Genomic DNA, 16,595 nt, shown 5'->3' on the forward strand with positions numbered 1-16,595 from the left:
TCCCCCGGTTTGCTGTGATCAGATCTGATAAATAAAGGCTGAGAATCCCCCTTTGATACCCGCCGTCTAAGTAATTACCTCTTGGATTCCTCAGGTCATTCCGGCTGGCATGGGCGTTGCTTCCCTGCGTCAGGAAGGAGGGTGGGCGCGAACCAAGGCACTCGGAAAATGACCAATGGCCTTGGGTAGAACTACAGAAGGCTGCCTGCGCCCACTTCGCCCTGCTTCGGCGTGCCTCCTCTCGCCCCGTAAAGCCCAATAATTCTACACAGCCACCAACAGGTGCAACCCGAAGGTGCCATGCGATAAGGCTCCAAAGAGTACCTGCCATAATTGCCGTATAGATTACCTAGACTATATGAAGTCTCTAATTCAGGGAACACACTAGGTAATTTAGTGAAGTCCGTCCCTAAGCTCACGCCCGCAAAATCTCTCACCATCTGCCGTCACTGCAATCTCCAAAACATGGTCTCTCCACTGTCGTTGACCGTTGATTTGAACGAGATTGTCAAAAAGGTGCTCGACAAAGTCAAAGATGCGCGGGATTTTGAACGAGACAGCTCCAATGTTGCAACCGATTTCCTTCGCGAACTGTCTCGCACCGACAGCTACGATAAACTCATCAAGCACCAATCTTTCATCGATGCAGCCAGCGACCTGCAGCGGGCGATCCTGGCGGATGCTGTCCAGGACGTCTACTGCGGCTGGCACGAGCTGTACACCTTCATTGACCAGCCGCACAGTCTGGCCTCGGCAGCGACGTGGACCGTCACTCTTGGGAATGGCGAGCCCAAGGGAGTCGGTTCTGCTCCGAGGCGTGAGGGGTCGTTTCGCGGCATATACTGGGCCTGGAAGGGCAAGTCCAGGACGAAGGGGCTCTTGGATCGTGTCCGTCTATCCAACGAGTACCTCCGGGTATCCGTCAATGAGGTGCTTCGGTACCGCGAGCTACTTGACCCCCAGTCAACAGCCTCCAACCTCGCAGCCATTTCCAACACCATCGGTAACACAGGGGCAGGTATGGCAGCTCACATCAACCGTCTCGCCATCCAGCACGGCACGACATCTTCCAACATGAACATCCTGCGAGACTCGGCCTTTGTAGAAACGCAGCAAGATGCCATATTCGGGCCAGCATCGAGTCTTCGTCGGGCCCTTGCTTCAGGGAGCACGCCGGTGCTGGTCGAATACCTCCCATCCGAGGATTTCTTTCCGCAGTCAGTTGACCGCGCTGTCCGGCTGGCAATGCTGCTAAACCAACCCCCGGCCGAGGGTTTCGGTGTCTTGCCCTGCATCGGTCTCTGCCAGAACAAGGATGCGCGGCGGTTCGAGTTCATGTTTGATCTGGCAAGCCCGCTGGCGGATATGCAGCAACACGCCGTCACTGGAACTAAAGCCCTGGTCGACGCCTTTCTCGGCGGATTCCACTCTCTGCGCTCGCAGCTGTCCAGGCTGGACAGAAACGCACAGCCAGGGATCCTGAGGCACTACAAATCCCACGAAGCGCGCTTCCACAAGCCCGTGTCCGTCGGCCAGCGTCTCGCACTGGCTGCAGGCCTCGCCAAGACCGTCCAGCACCTGCACCAGGCCGACTGGGTGCACGGGAACATCAACAGCAGCAACATCTACTTCTTCCACTCACTCCAGGAAAGCCAGCCAGGCAGCAGCAGCAGAGGGCTGCCGACAGTGCGGCCCAAAACCCCGTATCTGTTCGGCTTCCAGTTCACCCGTCTGACGGACGAGTATTCGGACCAATGGATGTGGATGCAGCTCCCGTCCATAGACAACTTGCACCGGCACCCCGACCGACAGATTCTGCAAAACAACAACGGCAACAACAGCAGCAACGACAGAAACAGAAACAGCCACCCAAAGAAACCCCACGCTCCGCACCACGACATCTACTCCCTCGGCGTCGTGCTGCTCGAGATCGGGCTCGGCCGGCCCGCCGACGAGCTAGTCAAGCTCGCGCCGCACATGGCCGGCGACGATATCCAGCGCGTGGCGAGCCAGATGACGGACGAGCTGAGCGCGACCAAGATGGCCAAACACGTGTTTACCGCACTGGCCGAGACCGCCCTTCCCGGCACCATGGGCGACGCGTACGCCAATATCGCGCGCATCTGTCTCGGCGGAGACGTCCAGAACCTCGATACTGGTAGCAGCGGCGATGGCGATGCTGCTGCTGGACAGGAAGATGTCAGCTTGGCGAACGCGTTCCGGTTGCGCGTCGTCGAGCCGCTGGATAGGATGCTCAGTGTATTGAGTTGAACCACGTTTGGAAACCCGTGGCGGGCCCCTGAGTAAAACAATAACTTCCAGCATAGGAGAGCCATACGTGCGTGCAATTCTAGATCCGATGTAGTCGCATGTATTCAAGGATCTATCGCCGTCGGTGACCGATATTATCTTGTTTTGACGGGAAACTGCGGCCCTGCACGTGTAGTTCCCTTTTTTTTTCTTTTCTTTTTTCTTTTTTTCTCCATTTTTTTTTGGGGGGGGGGGGGGTTACTTGGGCTTATGTTCCGAAGCACGCCGGATGTTAGCCCCCTTAGCCTGGCCTCGGGCCCTCCCCACGCTAGGGCCGCGCAATCGCCTCGGCTAGTTCCGAGCCGCATTCCAGTGCGAGCGGCTGCCAGCAGAGCGCCGTGGCGCCGAACGGTCTCGGCCCCAGCCAACGGCCAACAGATAAATGGACTGCGCGGAACACAACTGCGGCAGCCTGAAAAGCGAATTCACATAACACTCTCAGTCAAGTACCTTCTCTCGCTTCCTTCCCCTTTATAGCAATCATTCAAATTATCCGTCTCTCACCACACCCACCACACCACCAAACCAACGTAATGTCGTCATTCCTCGACAGCTTGTTCACCGCCGCCACAGCCGCCGTGGCAAACCTCGCACCATACCACCTGCTCTTCTTCTCGACACTGCTCGGCACCGAGCTGTACCAGAGCTTCGTCATGACCAAAGTGTGCTTCCAGGCGCTGCCGCGGTCGGCCTTCACGACGCTGCAGAAGCGCGTGTTTCCACTCTATTTCAGGGGTCAGTCGCTGCTGCTCGTCCTGGCGGCCGCCACAGTGCCGCCGCTTGGCCCGCTCTCGCTGGTGCAGCGCAAGGCCGACTGGATCCCCTTCGCCGTGGCCGGCGCGACCGCCGCCCTAAATCTCGTGCGCTACGGCCCCAGGGCCCGCCAGGCCATGATTGAGCGCGTGCACCATGGTTTGTTGATCTTATTCCACTTATAGCGCTGTGAAAGAGTGTGCGGCGTTGGTGTGCTGACAGCGAACTGTGCGGCGGTGGTATAGAGACACGCGACGGTAGCCGGCGCTCAGAGGGCGACACGGAGGTCAGGCTGGAGATGCAGAAGCTGAACAGGACGTTTTCAAAGAATCACGCAATGAGCATCCATCTCAACTTAATCTCGATTGGGGCCATGCTGTTCTACGGCGTGCGGCTGGCGTCTCGTCTAGATGTGGCCTCTAATGGCCCCTGATGGCCCACGGTAGCGGGCACGGGGTTGTTGTGGCATCTCGATGGCAGGTTATCTCATGTAAAACTATGGCCACGTAATTCACTCCTTTTCCCCTCTATTACGAACGGCTTCAAGTGCATCTCGTCCAGTGTCTGGCCCATTCGCCTGCTTGAATACAGGTCAGAGCGCAGGCTGGCACAACTTGGCGACCTCGATGCCCTCGGCAAAAATGCCAACCTTGCTGTCAATGGCAAAGCCCTCATCGTGTAACCTCCTGCACTCGGCATGCAGGCTCTTGACCGGCACCCAGAACGGTACGATGAACTCGTCGGCCTCAAGCTGTGGGGTAGGGTTCCGGTTTTCGGCCCTTCCGAGATCTACCCTGACGTTGATCACGACGGTGCGGGAGCTGGTTCACGGTTAGCCTAGACTAGAGCAAATGAGGCCTTTATTGGGAGATGTTCACACATACGACGAGGATGCAGGCGCTGTGACATTTGGGCATTTGTTAGCAGTTAGTCGAGACAATGAATGCAACGGGTTTGCCACTCACAGCCAAAGAAGACGGGCCTCGCGCCCGCCACATCAGGCACAATTTCGCCGACATAGCCCGTCTCCTCGCGGAGCTCGCGCGCGGCGCACTCGTCGGTGGTCTCGCCGGCGTCCATCAGGCCGGCGGGGAACTCGACCACGACGGCGCCAGCGGGCGGGCGGAACTGCTTCTCCAGCAGGACCTCAGGGCCGACGGCGGCGGACTCGATCCGGATCGCCACGATGGTCACGGCGTCGACGGGGCTGTCCTTGGGCCGTGTCGTGCGCTGCATCGCCTCCCACGTGCGCAGCTTGCCGTCGGGGCCTTCGTATTCGATCCTGCGGGTGTCGGTGGTTAAGATACAGGTCTTCGACAGGCGGGGAGGCTGCCGTGGACGCACTGGACGAGGTTTATCCACCGCGCATCTTTGTTTTCCTGTGCACATCCCGGTTAGGTTATGATCTGTTATTGTTGTTGAGCGGTGAAGATGACCGAGGTGAATGCATGAGCGCGATTTATTGAAGAATTCCGGCCTTGTTCAACAGATGCTTACAAGCGGTTTGACCGAGATCACTTTGGACCCCGTGGCCGAAGACATGACTGGGGGTTGAAGAGGAGGGATGGTTGTCCAATCAATGCGGTCAGGTCTTTGGAGCTGAAGCGGAAAGAGGAGGTAGGGAGTTGTTTCACCGCCAGCTGGGCCTTGGCAGTGAGGAGCCTGTTGGAGCTCTCGTCACGTGAAGTTGCACTATGCGGACCCAATAAGGATTATTTTGACATTGAACTAGAACCGGGTGGTCCTTCAGCTTTATTCCTCGGCCGTATGACAGCTGTCGGACTTTCACCCGAGGGGGATTAGATGGCATTGACGAGTTACATAATCCCATGATCAATATCAAACCCGCTGCAACAGCTCGGCCTGAGACTCCGAAAACATTACCGAAGCTGAAAGGAGACGATGATTTCTATTCATCCACCTTTGCGTTCCCATCATGCTCTGTCCCTTCGTCGTCGGGCAAACCGTCACCCAACGGAACCATGTGCTCCCACGACAGTCCCATCCCGCCAGCAGCAGTCAAGTTCCACCGCCGTAGTCGGTACGGCGAAGACGCGTCCTCCCTCTCCTCAAAGTCAAAAACGCGATAGTCGGCGTTGAAGAACCAGCAGCCAGTGACGCCCACTCGGAGAAACCCCGAGTGCGAGACGACAACAATAACCTTCTCTGGTCGGCTGTACAGGTCGCGCAGCGCAGCCTGGCCCCGCGCCACAATCCCCTGCCGAGTGTGCCTGTACGTTGCGCCCGCTGGGGATGTCTTGTCGGGAAACACCGGGTCGACATGCGAGAAGTCGACGAGCGGGAGCTCGGCAACGAGTTGCGGGATGGGCGATCCTGTATCGCACGGTTGCGCCGAGTTCTCTGAAGCAGACATGCGCTGTCAGCAACTCCCCCTGTGAGGTGGGAAGAGGACATGACATGGACCTCCGCTCAAGGGAGAACACTAACCTTGCCAGCTAGCATGCGCCTGTATCGGCATACCCTTCTCAATGAGGTCGTGAAACACCAGCATGGCCGTTTCAATGGTCCTCCTCATGGGGCTCACAACGATGAGGCCGACGTCGAGCTCGTTGGGGATCCTGGCCATGATGTTCTCCCTAAGATCCCCGCATTGCCGCCGCCCAAGCTCAGAAAGTTCAGGGTCTGGGATGCTGTAGTCTTGTGCTGCTGGTTAGTGTTAGGTTGGGCTGAAAGGGAAGGTGCAACTTATTGTCAACATTGTGAAGGGCTTCCGCGTGGCGGATGAGTACGAGAGTTGGCGGCATTGCAGAGGATTCCTGAGCAGTTGCCAAAATTCAAAATTGAAGCAGTAGAAATCAATGTGCCAAAAGAAGGGAATGTTTTGTCGACCAGAAAGATGAGTCACGGTCCTGATTTCGTCCTGATTTCAATTTCCCTTTGCCCTCCCTAGATGGAGCCGTCTGCCGATGATGACCCCGGGAGAAGCCCCACACCGTGCTGCTCGGACTCAGCACTGTGCAATCACAGTGTATACACGCCTAACGTCAGTATTTACTGTGTACGGGGCACAGTACGACGCTAGTGTGAGAGCTTGCAGGTGCGCCAAGCATCACTGGCACAGGCCCGGCCCTCCAAACATCTTCATCTTCAGGCGGCGAGCTTGACCGCGGTGACGCCGCAGAAAGAACAACCTTTGCGAACCTCGGAAAAAAGCCACAGTCGGCACCCACACACCCCAAACCGGCGCCATGTCCGGCATTGACGAGATATTCAAGGTACGCTGCCCTCTCTCCAAGCATTAGCGACACCTCCCCGCCAATTGCCCGGCGCAGCTCAGGTCAGTGACACTGACTACGGCACATGCCGCACCAATCTATAGCAATCCGGGCTCCCCAGCAAGCGGAAACTCGAGCGCGCCAGCGACCCCAGTAAGTTCCGGTTCCGCATCTACGAGAACAGCACAGCCACCAGCCCGCGGCCCCTGACTGACAGTGTTTTTGCGACCGGTCTAGCACAAGTCTTCAAGTCGGTGAAGCGATCCGCAAACGGCCACAGCCGGCACGCGCGCGTCGAGGAGGAACCACAACAAGACAGCGACGACGTCGAAGCCGGGCCAGCACCTCCCCCGCCTGACGATGGCGGCGAGGACGACGATGGCGGCGACTACGGCCCTGCAGCGCCGCCAGGCGACGAAGAAGAGAACGGCGACGACGACGAAGGGCGGTTCTTCGGCGGCGGCATCACGGCACAAGAGAGGGAAGTGCTCGACTACATAGACGACGCGGACAGCAAGCTGCCCTCCGCGCCCGAGAAGATGGACGCGGCGTGGCTCAGGAAGACAGCACTCGCGTTCGAAAAACGCATCTTGCGCAACGCGGAGCTGCGGGCGCGGCACGAGGATGAGCCGGTGCGGTTCATGGAGTCGGAGGCGGACCTGGACGGCGCGGTGCGCGCGCTGTCGATCCTCGGCGAGCACCCGGAGCTGTACCCCGAGTTCGCGCGGCTGGGCAGCGCCGCGAGCCTGGTCGGCCTGCTGGCGCACGACAACACGGACGTGGCCATCACCGTGGCCGAGATCGTCAGCGAGCTGACGGGCGACGACGTGGCGGCCGCCGAGGCGCAGTGGGACGCGCTGGTCGACGCGCTGCTGGAGGCGGATCTGCTAGGCCTGCTAGTCAGCAACTTTGCGCGGCTCAACGAGTCGCAGGACGCCGACCGCGAGGGCGTCTACCACGCGCTGGGGGTGCTGGAGAACCTGTGCTCGCGGCCCGACACGGCCGATAAGATCGGGCGCGACGAGGCGCTGCTGCGGTGGCTGCTGGGGCGCGCGCAAAAGGCCGAGCGGCCCGTGACGCAGAACAAGCAGTACGCGGCCGAGATCCTGGCCATCATGGTGCAGTCGTCAGCAACAAACCGGCAGCGGCTAGTGGACCTCGACGCCGTCGACGCGCTGCTGCAGCTGGTGGCGGCGTACCGCAAGCGCGACCCCGAGAAGGGCGGCGACGAGGAGGAGTACATGGAGAACCTGTTCGGGGCGCTGACGTGCCTTGCGGACGAGCCGGTGGGCAAGGAGAAGCTGGTCGACGCCGAGGGCGTAGAGCTCTGCCTGATCATGCTCAAGGAGGGTAAGAAGAGCAAGCCGGCGGCGCTGCGCCTGCTGGACCACGCGGCGATGGGGCTCAGCGGCACGGGGGTCTGCGTCAAGATTGTCGAGGCCGGCGGGCTCAAGCCGACGTTTACGCTGTTCATGAAGACCAAGGACGGCAAGACGACGGAGCACCTGCTGGGCATCTTTGCGTCGATGCTGCGGCTGCTGCCCGTGGACTCGGCCGAGCGCATCCGCCTGCTGGCCAAGTTCGTCGAGAAGGACTACGAAAAGATAGACAAGCTGCTCAAGCTGCGAAGGGGCTACGGGGGTCGCGTGGCTGCCGTGGACGCGCAGATCAAAGTGGACCAGCAAAGCATGGGCAGCGAGGAGAAGGCGGTGATGGAAGACGAGTGGTTCTCGCACCGGCTGGACGCGGGGCTCTTCTGTCTCCAGACTATCGACGTGATTCTTGCCTGGCTCATCGCTGAGGACTCGGGCGCCAGGAAGAAAATCGAAGCTCTGCTTGCCGACCGCGATGAGTCGGTGGCGGTCATCAGGACGACCATTCAAGAGCAGATCGACGGTATGGACGTTGATTCTGATGAAAGTTCGGACCTGCGCGAGATGTTGAGAACACTGGCCCAGTTCTTGCAGTAGTGCGTCTGTACAACTGGGGTGGATTCTAGGCCTGCGAGCCCATGCATGTAGGAATGTGTACAGTTTATAGTGTCAGACTAAAGATACCACCGAGCATTGACTAGGCTCGCTCCCACGACTATAGTCAATACAGGTCCAGCCCCAGTTCTCCCGGTTCCACAGCGCCGCGCGAAACTACCCTCCCCAGGTCACTGGCGCTTGATCTGCCTGCCATTGTCGTGATGGACGGCAGAACAAGCCACATTTCCATCGAAATTGCCAGCCAATACGCGCTCAGTTCAAGCGAAGCAATGCCCGCTAACGGTCAACGAAGCGATCATTCCCCCAAATTCTCCCTACTTGTCGCCACCCTTGCGTCTGAGATAGTCGTGCCGTTCTTATGCTAGGCCAGCTTAGACCCCGAGCACGCCACGAAGCAGGTCCTCAACAATCTTATCCCGGCTCTTCTGGCCAGCCTCTCTGATCTTGGCGATCTGGGCCTCGGCGTCGCGGCCGGCTTCCTCCTCCGCCTCTTTGTTGCCCTGTGTGTGCTATTACAGCCGACAAACCCCCTGAATTAGCCGTGCTCCAATTTCCCGTGTCGCTTTTGCTACAATAGGACACACGAGAATAGTGCTGAGAAGGGACCCGACGTGGGACGGAGGAATATAGGGGGTAAACACACCTGGGCCTCAAACGCCTTGAATTCGGCCTCCTTGTTCTTGCGGTACTCGTCGATTTCCTCCTTTGCCTCGTCGCGGGATTCCTTCACCCTCTTTGTGCGGTCTGTGTTCCGTCTCGCTCGTTAGCTACCGGTTCAAGCAATCCCATTACCATGGAAATTTTTAGCGGGTATAGGGTGTGAGGTCGGTTACATTCTCGAGCTGTTTATTGCGCACACAAGATTAGCAAACGTGTCCGCTTTGGTGTAGGTCTCTCCCTCTTGCCCGAGGGCGGATGGGCCACGGCAATACGCACCCTTTTGGACAATTTTGGACGCCTCCCTCTCGGCCTAGACTCCCCAATACGCGGGGCCGCTGTTAGCCAACACGACCTTCTTCAACAAAGCGTACAGAACCTGGTGTTATCTGAAGACGCATGTATATCGCCCATCGATGTCACCGATGTCGGGGGAAGGGGGGCGGGGAGCTTCGCACATCGAGCAGGGTCTGGATTCCCGCGGAGTTCTGCGCCGACTGCAATTCATCACAAGTGTCAGCTGTTGTCTCCTTCAAAGTTCCACGCCAAAGCTTGGGCGATCGGCGGTCTCCCTGGAAGTGGTGAGAAGGCTGATGCGTGCATACCATCTTGGTGGGAGCTAGCAGCGAGCAGTGTGTATGCGCCCTTTGCCGTTGGTTGGTTGCAATGCGAGACAGGGATCCGGGGTACGGGCGACGGGAGCGCTGCAACCAAGCAAAAGACGAGAGAAGACCCGAAGTCAATCACGGTTTAGTAGCGGACAGCGACTACGAGCGTGGTAAGATGTGAGCTGCCTGTCGTCGTCGGATTGATGGACGGATGGATAGGTTGATGCTCGAGGGCGAAGAAGGCGGATCCAGCCGACGTCGAAAGCAAGCAAGCTGCTGCAGGGCCAATTGTGGTGGAGTGGGGGCCATCGCATTTGCCTGCCGCGGCGGGCGTGTTAGGAGGATCCCTGACCGGGGAAGCTACTGCTGGGCGGTTGGCGGTAATTCGCGGCAGAACACGCTACAGCTCCCGGCACGCCGAGCCGACGAGAGAATCTAGCGACGACGAGTTGCGAATGCGATCTTGCCTCTAATCGAACAATTCGCCCTTCCACCTGCACCATGTCTCGCGCCTCCAAACTCACCCTGTTGGGGACGTCGGCCTTTGCCGTGCTGACGGTCTTGTTTGTGCACCACCAGCAGAGCTCTGAGAAGACGGTAGGCAATGCGCGGCATCCCCCATTCCACTTCAATGCTGACGGTGTCCGTCCAGGCGATGCACCAGGGCGTGGTCCGCGACATGGAGCAGCAGCGGATCAAGCGGGAACGACAGCTCGACTTTGACATGCAGCGCGAGCTCGAAGCCGAGTACAAGAAGATCCAGACAGTGCACGAGACAGTGGCCGACGCCGCCGACGCGGAGAGCAGAACAGGAAGAGTTGTACCACCGTCAGCGCCGGTGGTGGCAGCTCCCGAGCCTTCTTCGGGGGCAAGGTAGCATCGTGTCTAGCCCTTAAGTTGCGCTGGGAAGCTTGGTGGAAAGGTTCACCATCTTCCAAACAAGACTTGAGGGCAATTGCCGCGCGTTTCCGCAACGCAAAACACCACAGCACCACGCACGAACTCACACACCACGAACTCACCACGAATTCACAACACTCAGAAATGGCGTTAGAGATTGGTTTCCAGGCAATCTTGAAAGGCATGCATACGGCCTGTTGGTGGTACAATTGGCCTGTGGAAACTGGCTCCAGTCCCGTTCCGGAGACGAATAGATAGGCAAAGACGCCAGGCCGCTCTTGTGGCCAGCCTAAATAGTTACTCAACTGTAATAACATCTGTAAAAAGAGCAGCAATAACGGCGTGTTTGTAGATAGCCTTTGACGCTTTCTTGTGGGATTATCCGTATAAACACTACTGTACAGCAGCCTCGCAACAGCCTCCTCTAGCACGTCCCCAAGGGGCATATAAATCGAAAGTGCAACTGCCTTAAACAATGGCTTCCCCCGCCGGGTAACACAAACTCCGTAACGACCAAATATGCAATTTTCCGCTTTTAGCGACCACCAGGTCGCTCTGTCCCATCTGCAAGACCAGCCACATATGCGTGCTAGCGAATCGAGATGCCGGACCGGCTCGTAAACATTCTAGTCGCAATGTTCATCGACATGAGCTCCTGGAAGAGCAGTTTAGCGGCATACGGCATGTGCACCTGCGCAATCTTGGTCTTGTTCTTGCACGGCCGACACTCGAACGTCTGCTTGGTCAGGTTCCTGCAAAGATGTTAGCAAACCAGTCAGGGAAAGATTAGATAGGGTGGGGGGATGACATACGCAATAGGCGTCATGAGCCCACAGATTTCGCAAACGTGGACTCGGAAGGCATCCGACACCTCAAAGAGACGCTCCTTCAGGAAAGATGCAGCGCCGTGGGCAATCATACAGTCACGTTCCATTTCTCCGAAACGAAGACCGCCGTCTCTTGCACGACCCTCCACCGGCTGCCGGGTCATGATTTGTACGGGACCGCGCGCTCGAGCGTGGATCTTGTCGTCAACCATGTGGCGCAACCGTTGGTAATAGGTAGGCCCAAAGAACACCTGGGCCCGGAGCTTCTTGCCAGTATGACCATGATACATGATCTCGAAGCCTCGTGACTGGTATCCCTGTTCTCGTAGCAGCTCAGATACCGAGTCGACTGTGACATCTGTGAATGGCGTCGCGTCACCCTCCAAGCCCTTGAGCGTAGCGACCTTGGACAGCAAGCACTCGATCAAATGGGCGATGGTCATACGCGACGGGATGGCGTGGGGGTTGATGATAATGTCCGGAGTGATACCCTCGGCAGTGAATGGCATGTCTTCCTGTCGGTATGTGACACCTATAGTACCCTTCTGACCGTGACGGGACGCGAACTTATCTCCGATCTGCGGAATCTTGGTAGTCCGAACCCTAACCTTCACATAGCGGAGGCCATCCTGGTTGGTCGTCAGGATAACTTGATCGATAATCCCGCTTTCCGTACTCCGTAGAGGCGTAGACGCATCGCGCTTGACATGCTGTGCTTGTCTCTGGCCCAGCTCAGCATTGTCGGCGCTGATCGGCGACGTCTTGCCAATGATGATGTCTTCGCCCGAGACACGAATACCAGGCGCGGTAATTCCATCCGCATCAAGCTTATCATAGGTACCATGCTTGAGCCGCAGAGTATCGCTCCTGTTAGGCTTCTCGAATTGCTCGACAATGTTGATTCCCACGCGCTTTTCACAATCCGTGTAGGAGCGGAAGAAGAGGCTCCTGAAAATACCACGGTCGATGCTGCTTTGGTTCATAATAACCGAATCTTCTTGGTTGTAGCCAGAGTAGCAAGCAATGGCGACAATGGCGTTCTGGCCAGCTGGAAGCTCTCGGAACTTGAGGAATTCCATAGACCGTGTTGTGGCCAGAGGTTTCTGCGGGTAGTAGAGAATGTTTGCCATCGTGTCCATGCGCCGGGAGTAGTTTGTAAGGAAGAAGCCCATGGCTTGCTTTCCCATGGCGGATTGGTATGTGTTTCTGGGAGATTGGTTGTGGTCGGGGAAGGGGATGATGCTTGCACAGATGCCGAGAAGCATGCTAGGGTGAATCTCGCAATGCGTGTACATGTGAGTTGTCGGATTGTACTGCGTCCTGATGCGCGCATTGCCGAGATGGTGCTGCTCCTTCGTCTTGGGCTTCCCCTTTATCTTGGTCCGGCGGAAGTATTCGAGATCTTCGGGTGTCATGCAGATCATGGCCGATTCTTCCTCTTCAGCATCGAGATACTCGATAGCACCTGACGCCCGAAGACCATTCCAGCCCCAATAGTCAGGGTGATACTTGCCCAGCTCCTTGTCTGCCTCAAGCTTCCCAATGTGTGCTTTGCTCAAGATGAGTTGGCCCTTTTCAACTCCAGTCTCCCCAACATCTTCCGTCTCCACAACAAAGAGCGGCCTCATGACGCGACCAGCGTCGGAAAAGATTTTGAACTCCCGGTCACGGATGTCACGGACGAGCGATACCTCATAGGAAATCACGTTCTTTCTCCGTAAACTCTGCACCATGTTCACCAAGTGCTTTGGGTCTTGATGAACACCGACCCAGGAGCCGTTGACGAACACTTTGGTGGCGTTCGGGTAGCGCAGAGGTTCGTACTCTTCCAGGATCTCCATGTTACGAGAGGTCATGAACTCGATGATCGGATCTGCAGCCGAGCCCACGCTGACATAACACATCAATGACAGATTCTTGACAAGCCCGCAAGCCTGTCCTTCTGGTGTCTCTGCCGGACAGACTAAGCCCCAATGTGTGTTGTGCAGCTGCCGTGGCTTGGCGAGTTTGCCGTCACGGCCGATAGGCGTATTGGTGCGCCTCAAATGTGACAAGGTCGAAGCAAAAGTGTATCTGTTCAAAACCTGCGAGACGCCGGCTGTGGAGCTCATGGCCTTCTTCTGATCGCCCCAATTTCCAGTCGCAAGAGAGTACTTCAGGGCGTTGGTGAGACTGGAAGACTTGATGCCCAAAGCGAGAGAGAAGTGCTTGTTCGTGTCGATGCAGCGCTTCATGTACCCCATCAGGTCCTGCGTCATGCGCCGGACCACGCCGCGGAAGAGCTTGGCAAGCAGCGGACCGGCCAAGTCCAGTCTCTTCTTGCCAAAATGATCTCGGTCGTCCGTATCACGTCGGCCCAGCACGCATTGGAGAAGCTTGTGCACCATGTAGCCGAGGAAGAACGCCTTTCTCGTCTCGCAACCCTCAGTCTGCGAGATGTGCGGTAGCATCTCTTTCTGGAGCAAGTCCTTGGCAGCCCTGATGCGGTTGTTGCGGTTCTGGCCAGTGTTTCCATTGCCACGCTTGCCAATATAATCCAGGGCAACCTCGCGATCCTGGATGCAAAACGCCTCCTCGATGCAAGGTCGCAACGCCTCCAGCATCTGGGTGTCCTTGCGGTCATAGCATATATGATTCAATATGTCCTCGTCCGAGACAACACCAAGCGCTCGGAAAACAATGGCGAGCGAAACCTCTTCCTTGACATAGGGCAGCGTCACACTGACTGTGCCAGCAATTCGGCCCTTCGAAGGCTCGCCCTTGGTGTGCATCTTCATCTGCAGGGACGAGATGAGTCGAGATCCCTTTTCAAGCGCACTGCGAATCTCTGCCTGGTAGGATACACTGCTTCCAGCAGGCTTCTTGAAGACCTGAACGATATTGGCTGCCGACCGCTCCTGAGCAATGAGCACCTTCTCGCTGCCGTTAATGATGAAATACCCGCCTTGGTCGTATGGGCACTCGTTGAGAACGAACAGCGATTCATCGTCCTCGTCAGCCAAATGACATACTTGGGAACGAACCATGATAGGAAGTTTCCCAAGGAATATGTGGCTGACGCTTCCAGGCTGCGAGTCATCGGGGTTCTTGACCGCCTCGTCATGGGGTCCGCTGTCTTCCTCCTCCCACCGAATCGTAGTCGGGTGTTCACCAGTCCGGGCCATGTACTCTTGTTGCTGGTCGTCGAGTTCGTTCAAAGGGACCGGCTCGTTGACTGCTACCCGGACACGCTTCCTTACTTGGACATACATAGGGGCCGAGTAGGTCAGGTTGCGGTCGCGGCATTCGTACGGCAGAAGACTGATGGTCTCGCCGGTCGCTTCTGTCAGTGTGGGTCTCGAGAGTGTGACGGCTTCGAACTTGATGTCGTATCTGCGCAAGGCAATGTCTCGGCCCTCGTCATCGCCAGGATTTGGATGGTCCAAGGTCAGATCCGCATACTCGTCGACGAGGGATTGCACCGTGGTCTCTGTGAACTCGTTGAACGAGTCGATCTGCTGGGAAACCAGTCCCTTGGCCTCGAAATATGAAGAGATGACCTCCCAACAGTCCTCGGGTGTGATGGCGGTCTCATCGAGGGCATCCGAGTCGTACTCTTCATCGTCCAGGCCAGCACCATCGTTCTCGTAATTCTCCGCGTTATCGTAAATGCTGCCGTAGGCGTTGTAGCCTTGGCCGGCGTCGTTTGGGTTGAAAGACATTGTGGTAGAGAAAGTGGGAGGTCAAAGGCCGATCGGAAGGATCGGGTGCGAGATCGGCAGGTCTCGGGCGGCAGGTGGGTTTGCGAGCTCCGTTGGGGGGCGCGACAATCAGAACACGGTAGTGGCTTGCGTATAAAAGAGAAGACGCAACGCCAGGAATGAGACGTTGGACAGGCGAGGGAAAGGAGGGCAAATCGAGAAGTGATCCGCGTAGGTTTTGGCGTCGTGCTTAGAAATCGCCACAAAAAGTGAGCGCGCGCATCGACTCGCCAGGCGCGGCGTCCTCAGCGCATCAAGAAACCGGATACGCAGTCTGATGCAGAAGCCAATATGATTCGATAGAGCAGCAAGGATCAAAATGGAACGGCGACGACTGCGTCTCGCGATAGAGCGCGTCGAAGGTCGAAGAAGGGGTGTGGTGCTATGTTGAGAAAGGTCTAGGGTAGTTTCCAGGCGCGGTAGCTTTCAATTCCGACAGTTCTTTTCTCGCCGCCCCCAAATCCCCAGGAGGCTGAAAGGCGTCTCCAAAAATCCCACCAGTCCGGAAAGGGCTTAGCCTCAGCACGGAAAAGGCGTCTCTGCCGCCCCACACCGCCCCCGACTGTGCTTCTTTGTTAGTTGGCCCGTGCCCCTTGCACTTGAAAGCCACAGCTTTTGGAAGTCGCAAGCAACTTTAGGAATGCACAGTCCATTTTGCTCCAAAGAGAGAACCCCACCACCACTATGGTCGTCAATAACCTACCTGCCTGTACCTAACGATTGACAGACACCTGGGTTCTCGACCTGATGATTATGTGCCGTCTGGCTGCGCACCTGAGCTGTAACCTGAAATCTTAATCGAGCTTTGGATGCCATCGTGATTCATCCGCCAAGGTTATGTGGCGCAAAGTATGATGTTTAATTTTTCACAGTTATATTTTTTCACAGTTATATTTTACCGTGTGTCGCGTTTTCGTAAGCAAAGTTTGCCATTTTTGTTAGATTACTTATATGTGCGAACGAGATTGTTAGAGTCTCCTTTCTCATTTGTTTGTCTTTACTCGTTTGTTACGCATTTGCCTTACTTTTAATTACCCGGCTATTCTTAGTTTTCGAAATGGTTCAATCCCTACGACATTCCCGCTCTCAGGGCCTTCCTTTACCGAGACATGTTATGGGTGGCTATCTCGCGTGTCCTCGTGACTCGAAAAGCGAAGACCAGTTCGCTACGATAATACAGTGCACTAGTCGAGGAAATCGCCCCGGCATTCCGAAGACATGGAACGTCAGAATGGAGACACCCACGTCGCCGCCCTCACTAGTCCTAATCTAGCGTCGATTGCGGCCCAGGTTCCGGGGAAGTGGACCACGCCCTTCCAACGGGCAGGCATGAGAACCTGGTCTCTCAACCGCGTCCCCCCTTTTCGCGGGATGCGACTCTTGTCACCTCCGCTGCCGTTTTAGGCCACGCAACCCGGTCTACTTCGTTTGTCGTCAGCGGGCAGTCGGCTTCATGTCCCCAGTCGGCCCTGTAGACGGCCCTGAACCGTTCTTTGCTAGATAATACGACCGCGGACAGGCCGCCAGGGCTATAAAAGGCTGCTCAGTCTGCTGCTGCTCAAATCTAGAATGA

General features: G+C 57.0%; 8 protein-coding genes across 8 annotated transcripts; 4 read left to right on the top strand and 4 right to left on the bottom strand.

Annotated features, from left to right (window-relative positions):
* The first annotated feature begins 199 nt into the window (after nucleotides 1–199).
* Nucleotides 200–2,497, top strand: B0T26DRAFT_682967 (uncharacterized protein). Its single transcript, XM_060440772.1, has 2 exons — nucleotides 200–948; nucleotides 1,033–2,497. The coding sequence occupies exons 1-2, from the start codon at nucleotides 466–468 to the stop codon at nucleotides 2,269–2,271; spliced, it is 1,722 nt and encodes a 573-aa protein (XP_060302018.1). The 5' UTR covers nucleotides 200–465; the 3' UTR covers nucleotides 2,272–2,497.
* A 397-nt stretch (nucleotides 2,498–2,894) lies between these two features.
* Nucleotides 2,895–3,478, top strand: B0T26DRAFT_616456 (uncharacterized protein; the record flags this gene model as incomplete). Its single annotated transcript, XM_060435993.1, has 2 exons — nucleotides 2,895–3,222; nucleotides 3,309–3,478. Coding segments are annotated over 2 exons (498 nt in total), but the record flags the coding sequence as incomplete, so codon positions are not given.
* Nucleotides 3,479–3,655: 177 nt separating this feature from the next.
* B0T26DRAFT_745225 (MutT/nudix family protein) lies at nucleotides 3,656–4,605 on the bottom strand (the record flags this gene model as incomplete). Its single annotated transcript, XM_060444530.1, has 5 exons — nucleotides 3,656–3,884; nucleotides 3,948–3,963; nucleotides 4,029–4,345; nucleotides 4,408–4,442; nucleotides 4,561–4,605. The coding sequence occupies 5 exons, from the start codon at nucleotides 4,603–4,605 to the stop codon at nucleotides 3,656–3,658; spliced, it is 642 nt and encodes a 213-aa protein (XP_060302020.1).
* Nucleotides 4,606–4,972: 367 nt separating this feature from the next.
* On the bottom strand, nucleotides 4,973–5,828 carry B0T26DRAFT_736166 (histidine phosphatase superfamily; the record flags this gene model as incomplete). Its single annotated transcript, XM_060443295.1, has 3 exons — nucleotides 4,973–5,424; nucleotides 5,512–5,714; nucleotides 5,770–5,828. The coding sequence occupies 3 exons, from the start codon at nucleotides 5,826–5,828 to the stop codon at nucleotides 4,973–4,975; spliced, it is 714 nt and encodes a 237-aa protein (XP_060302021.1).
* Nucleotides 5,829–6,272: 444 nt separating this feature from the next.
* On the top strand, nucleotides 6,273–8,269 carry B0T26DRAFT_736167 (Catenin-beta-like protein; the record flags this gene model as incomplete). Its single annotated transcript, XM_060443296.1, has 3 exons — nucleotides 6,273–6,299; nucleotides 6,404–6,452; nucleotides 6,537–8,269. 3 exons carry the CDS (start codon nucleotides 6,273–6,275, stop codon nucleotides 8,267–8,269), a joined length of 1,809 nt encoding a protein of 602 aa, XP_060302022.1.
* A 196-nt stretch (nucleotides 8,270–8,465) lies between these two features.
* On the bottom strand, nucleotides 8,466–9,772 carry B0T26DRAFT_6450 (H+-ATPase G subunit-domain-containing protein). The gene is made up of 5 exons (XM_060437674.1): nucleotides 9,406–9,772; nucleotides 9,227–9,260; nucleotides 9,124–9,132; nucleotides 8,934–9,034; nucleotides 8,466–8,799 (listed from the first exon to the last, which is right to left on the bottom strand). The coding sequence occupies exons 1-5, from the start codon at nucleotides 9,553–9,555 to the stop codon at nucleotides 8,662–8,664; spliced, it is 432 nt and encodes a 143-aa protein (XP_060302023.1). The 5' UTR covers nucleotides 9,556–9,772; the 3' UTR covers nucleotides 8,466–8,661.
* Nucleotides 9,773–10,056: 284 nt separating this feature from the next.
* Nucleotides 10,057–10,432, top strand: B0T26DRAFT_745229 (uncharacterized protein; the record flags this gene model as incomplete). The annotated part of the gene is made up of 2 exons (XM_060444531.1): nucleotides 10,057–10,152; nucleotides 10,208–10,432. 2 exons carry the CDS (start codon nucleotides 10,057–10,059, stop codon nucleotides 10,430–10,432), a joined length of 321 nt encoding a protein of 106 aa, XP_060302024.1.
* Nucleotides 10,433–11,044: 612 nt separating this feature from the next.
* On the bottom strand, nucleotides 11,045–14,983 carry B0T26DRAFT_736168 (DNA-directed RNA polymerase II subunit RPB2; the record flags this gene model as incomplete). The annotated part of the gene is made up of 2 exons (XM_060443297.1): nucleotides 11,045–11,207; nucleotides 11,268–14,983. The coding sequence occupies 2 exons, from the start codon at nucleotides 14,981–14,983 to the stop codon at nucleotides 11,045–11,047; spliced, it is 3,879 nt and encodes a 1,292-aa protein (XP_060302025.1).
* Between the last annotated feature and the right edge of the window lie 1,612 nt (nucleotides 14,984–16,595).

The sequence above is a fragment of the Lasiosphaeria miniovina genome (assembly GCF_030549165.1).
Source record: "Lasiosphaeria miniovina strain SMH2392-1A chromosome Unknown B0T26scaffold_1, whole genome shotgun sequence".
Classification (NCBI taxonomy): domain Eukaryota; kingdom Fungi; phylum Ascomycota; class Sordariomycetes; order Sordariales; family Lasiosphaeriaceae; genus Lasiosphaeria; species Lasiosphaeria miniovina.

Bases quoted from the DNA above. Each gene is read 5' to 3' on its own strand.
- B0T26DRAFT_682967 (XM_060440772.1), top strand. From the start codon at position 466: ATGGTCTCTCCACTGTCGTTGACCGTTGATTTGAACGAGATTGTCAAA. The intron at 949-1,032 runs CTACTTGACCCC...ATGGCAGCTCAC, and splicing joins AGGTGCTTCGGTACCGCGAG to ATCAACCGTCTCGCCATCCA.
- B0T26DRAFT_6450 (XM_060437674.1), bottom strand. From the start codon at position 9,555: ATGGTATGCACGCATCAGCCTTCTCACCACTTCCAGGGAGACCGCCGA. The intron at 9,261-9,405 runs GTGCGAAGCTCC...TGGGGAGTCTAG, and splicing joins GAATCCAGACCCTGCTCGAT to GCCGAGAGGGAGGCGTCCAA. The intron at 8,800-8,933 runs GTGTGTTTACCC...CGGCTGTAATAG, and splicing joins TCAAGGCGTTTGAGGCCCAG to CACACACAGGGCAACAAAGA.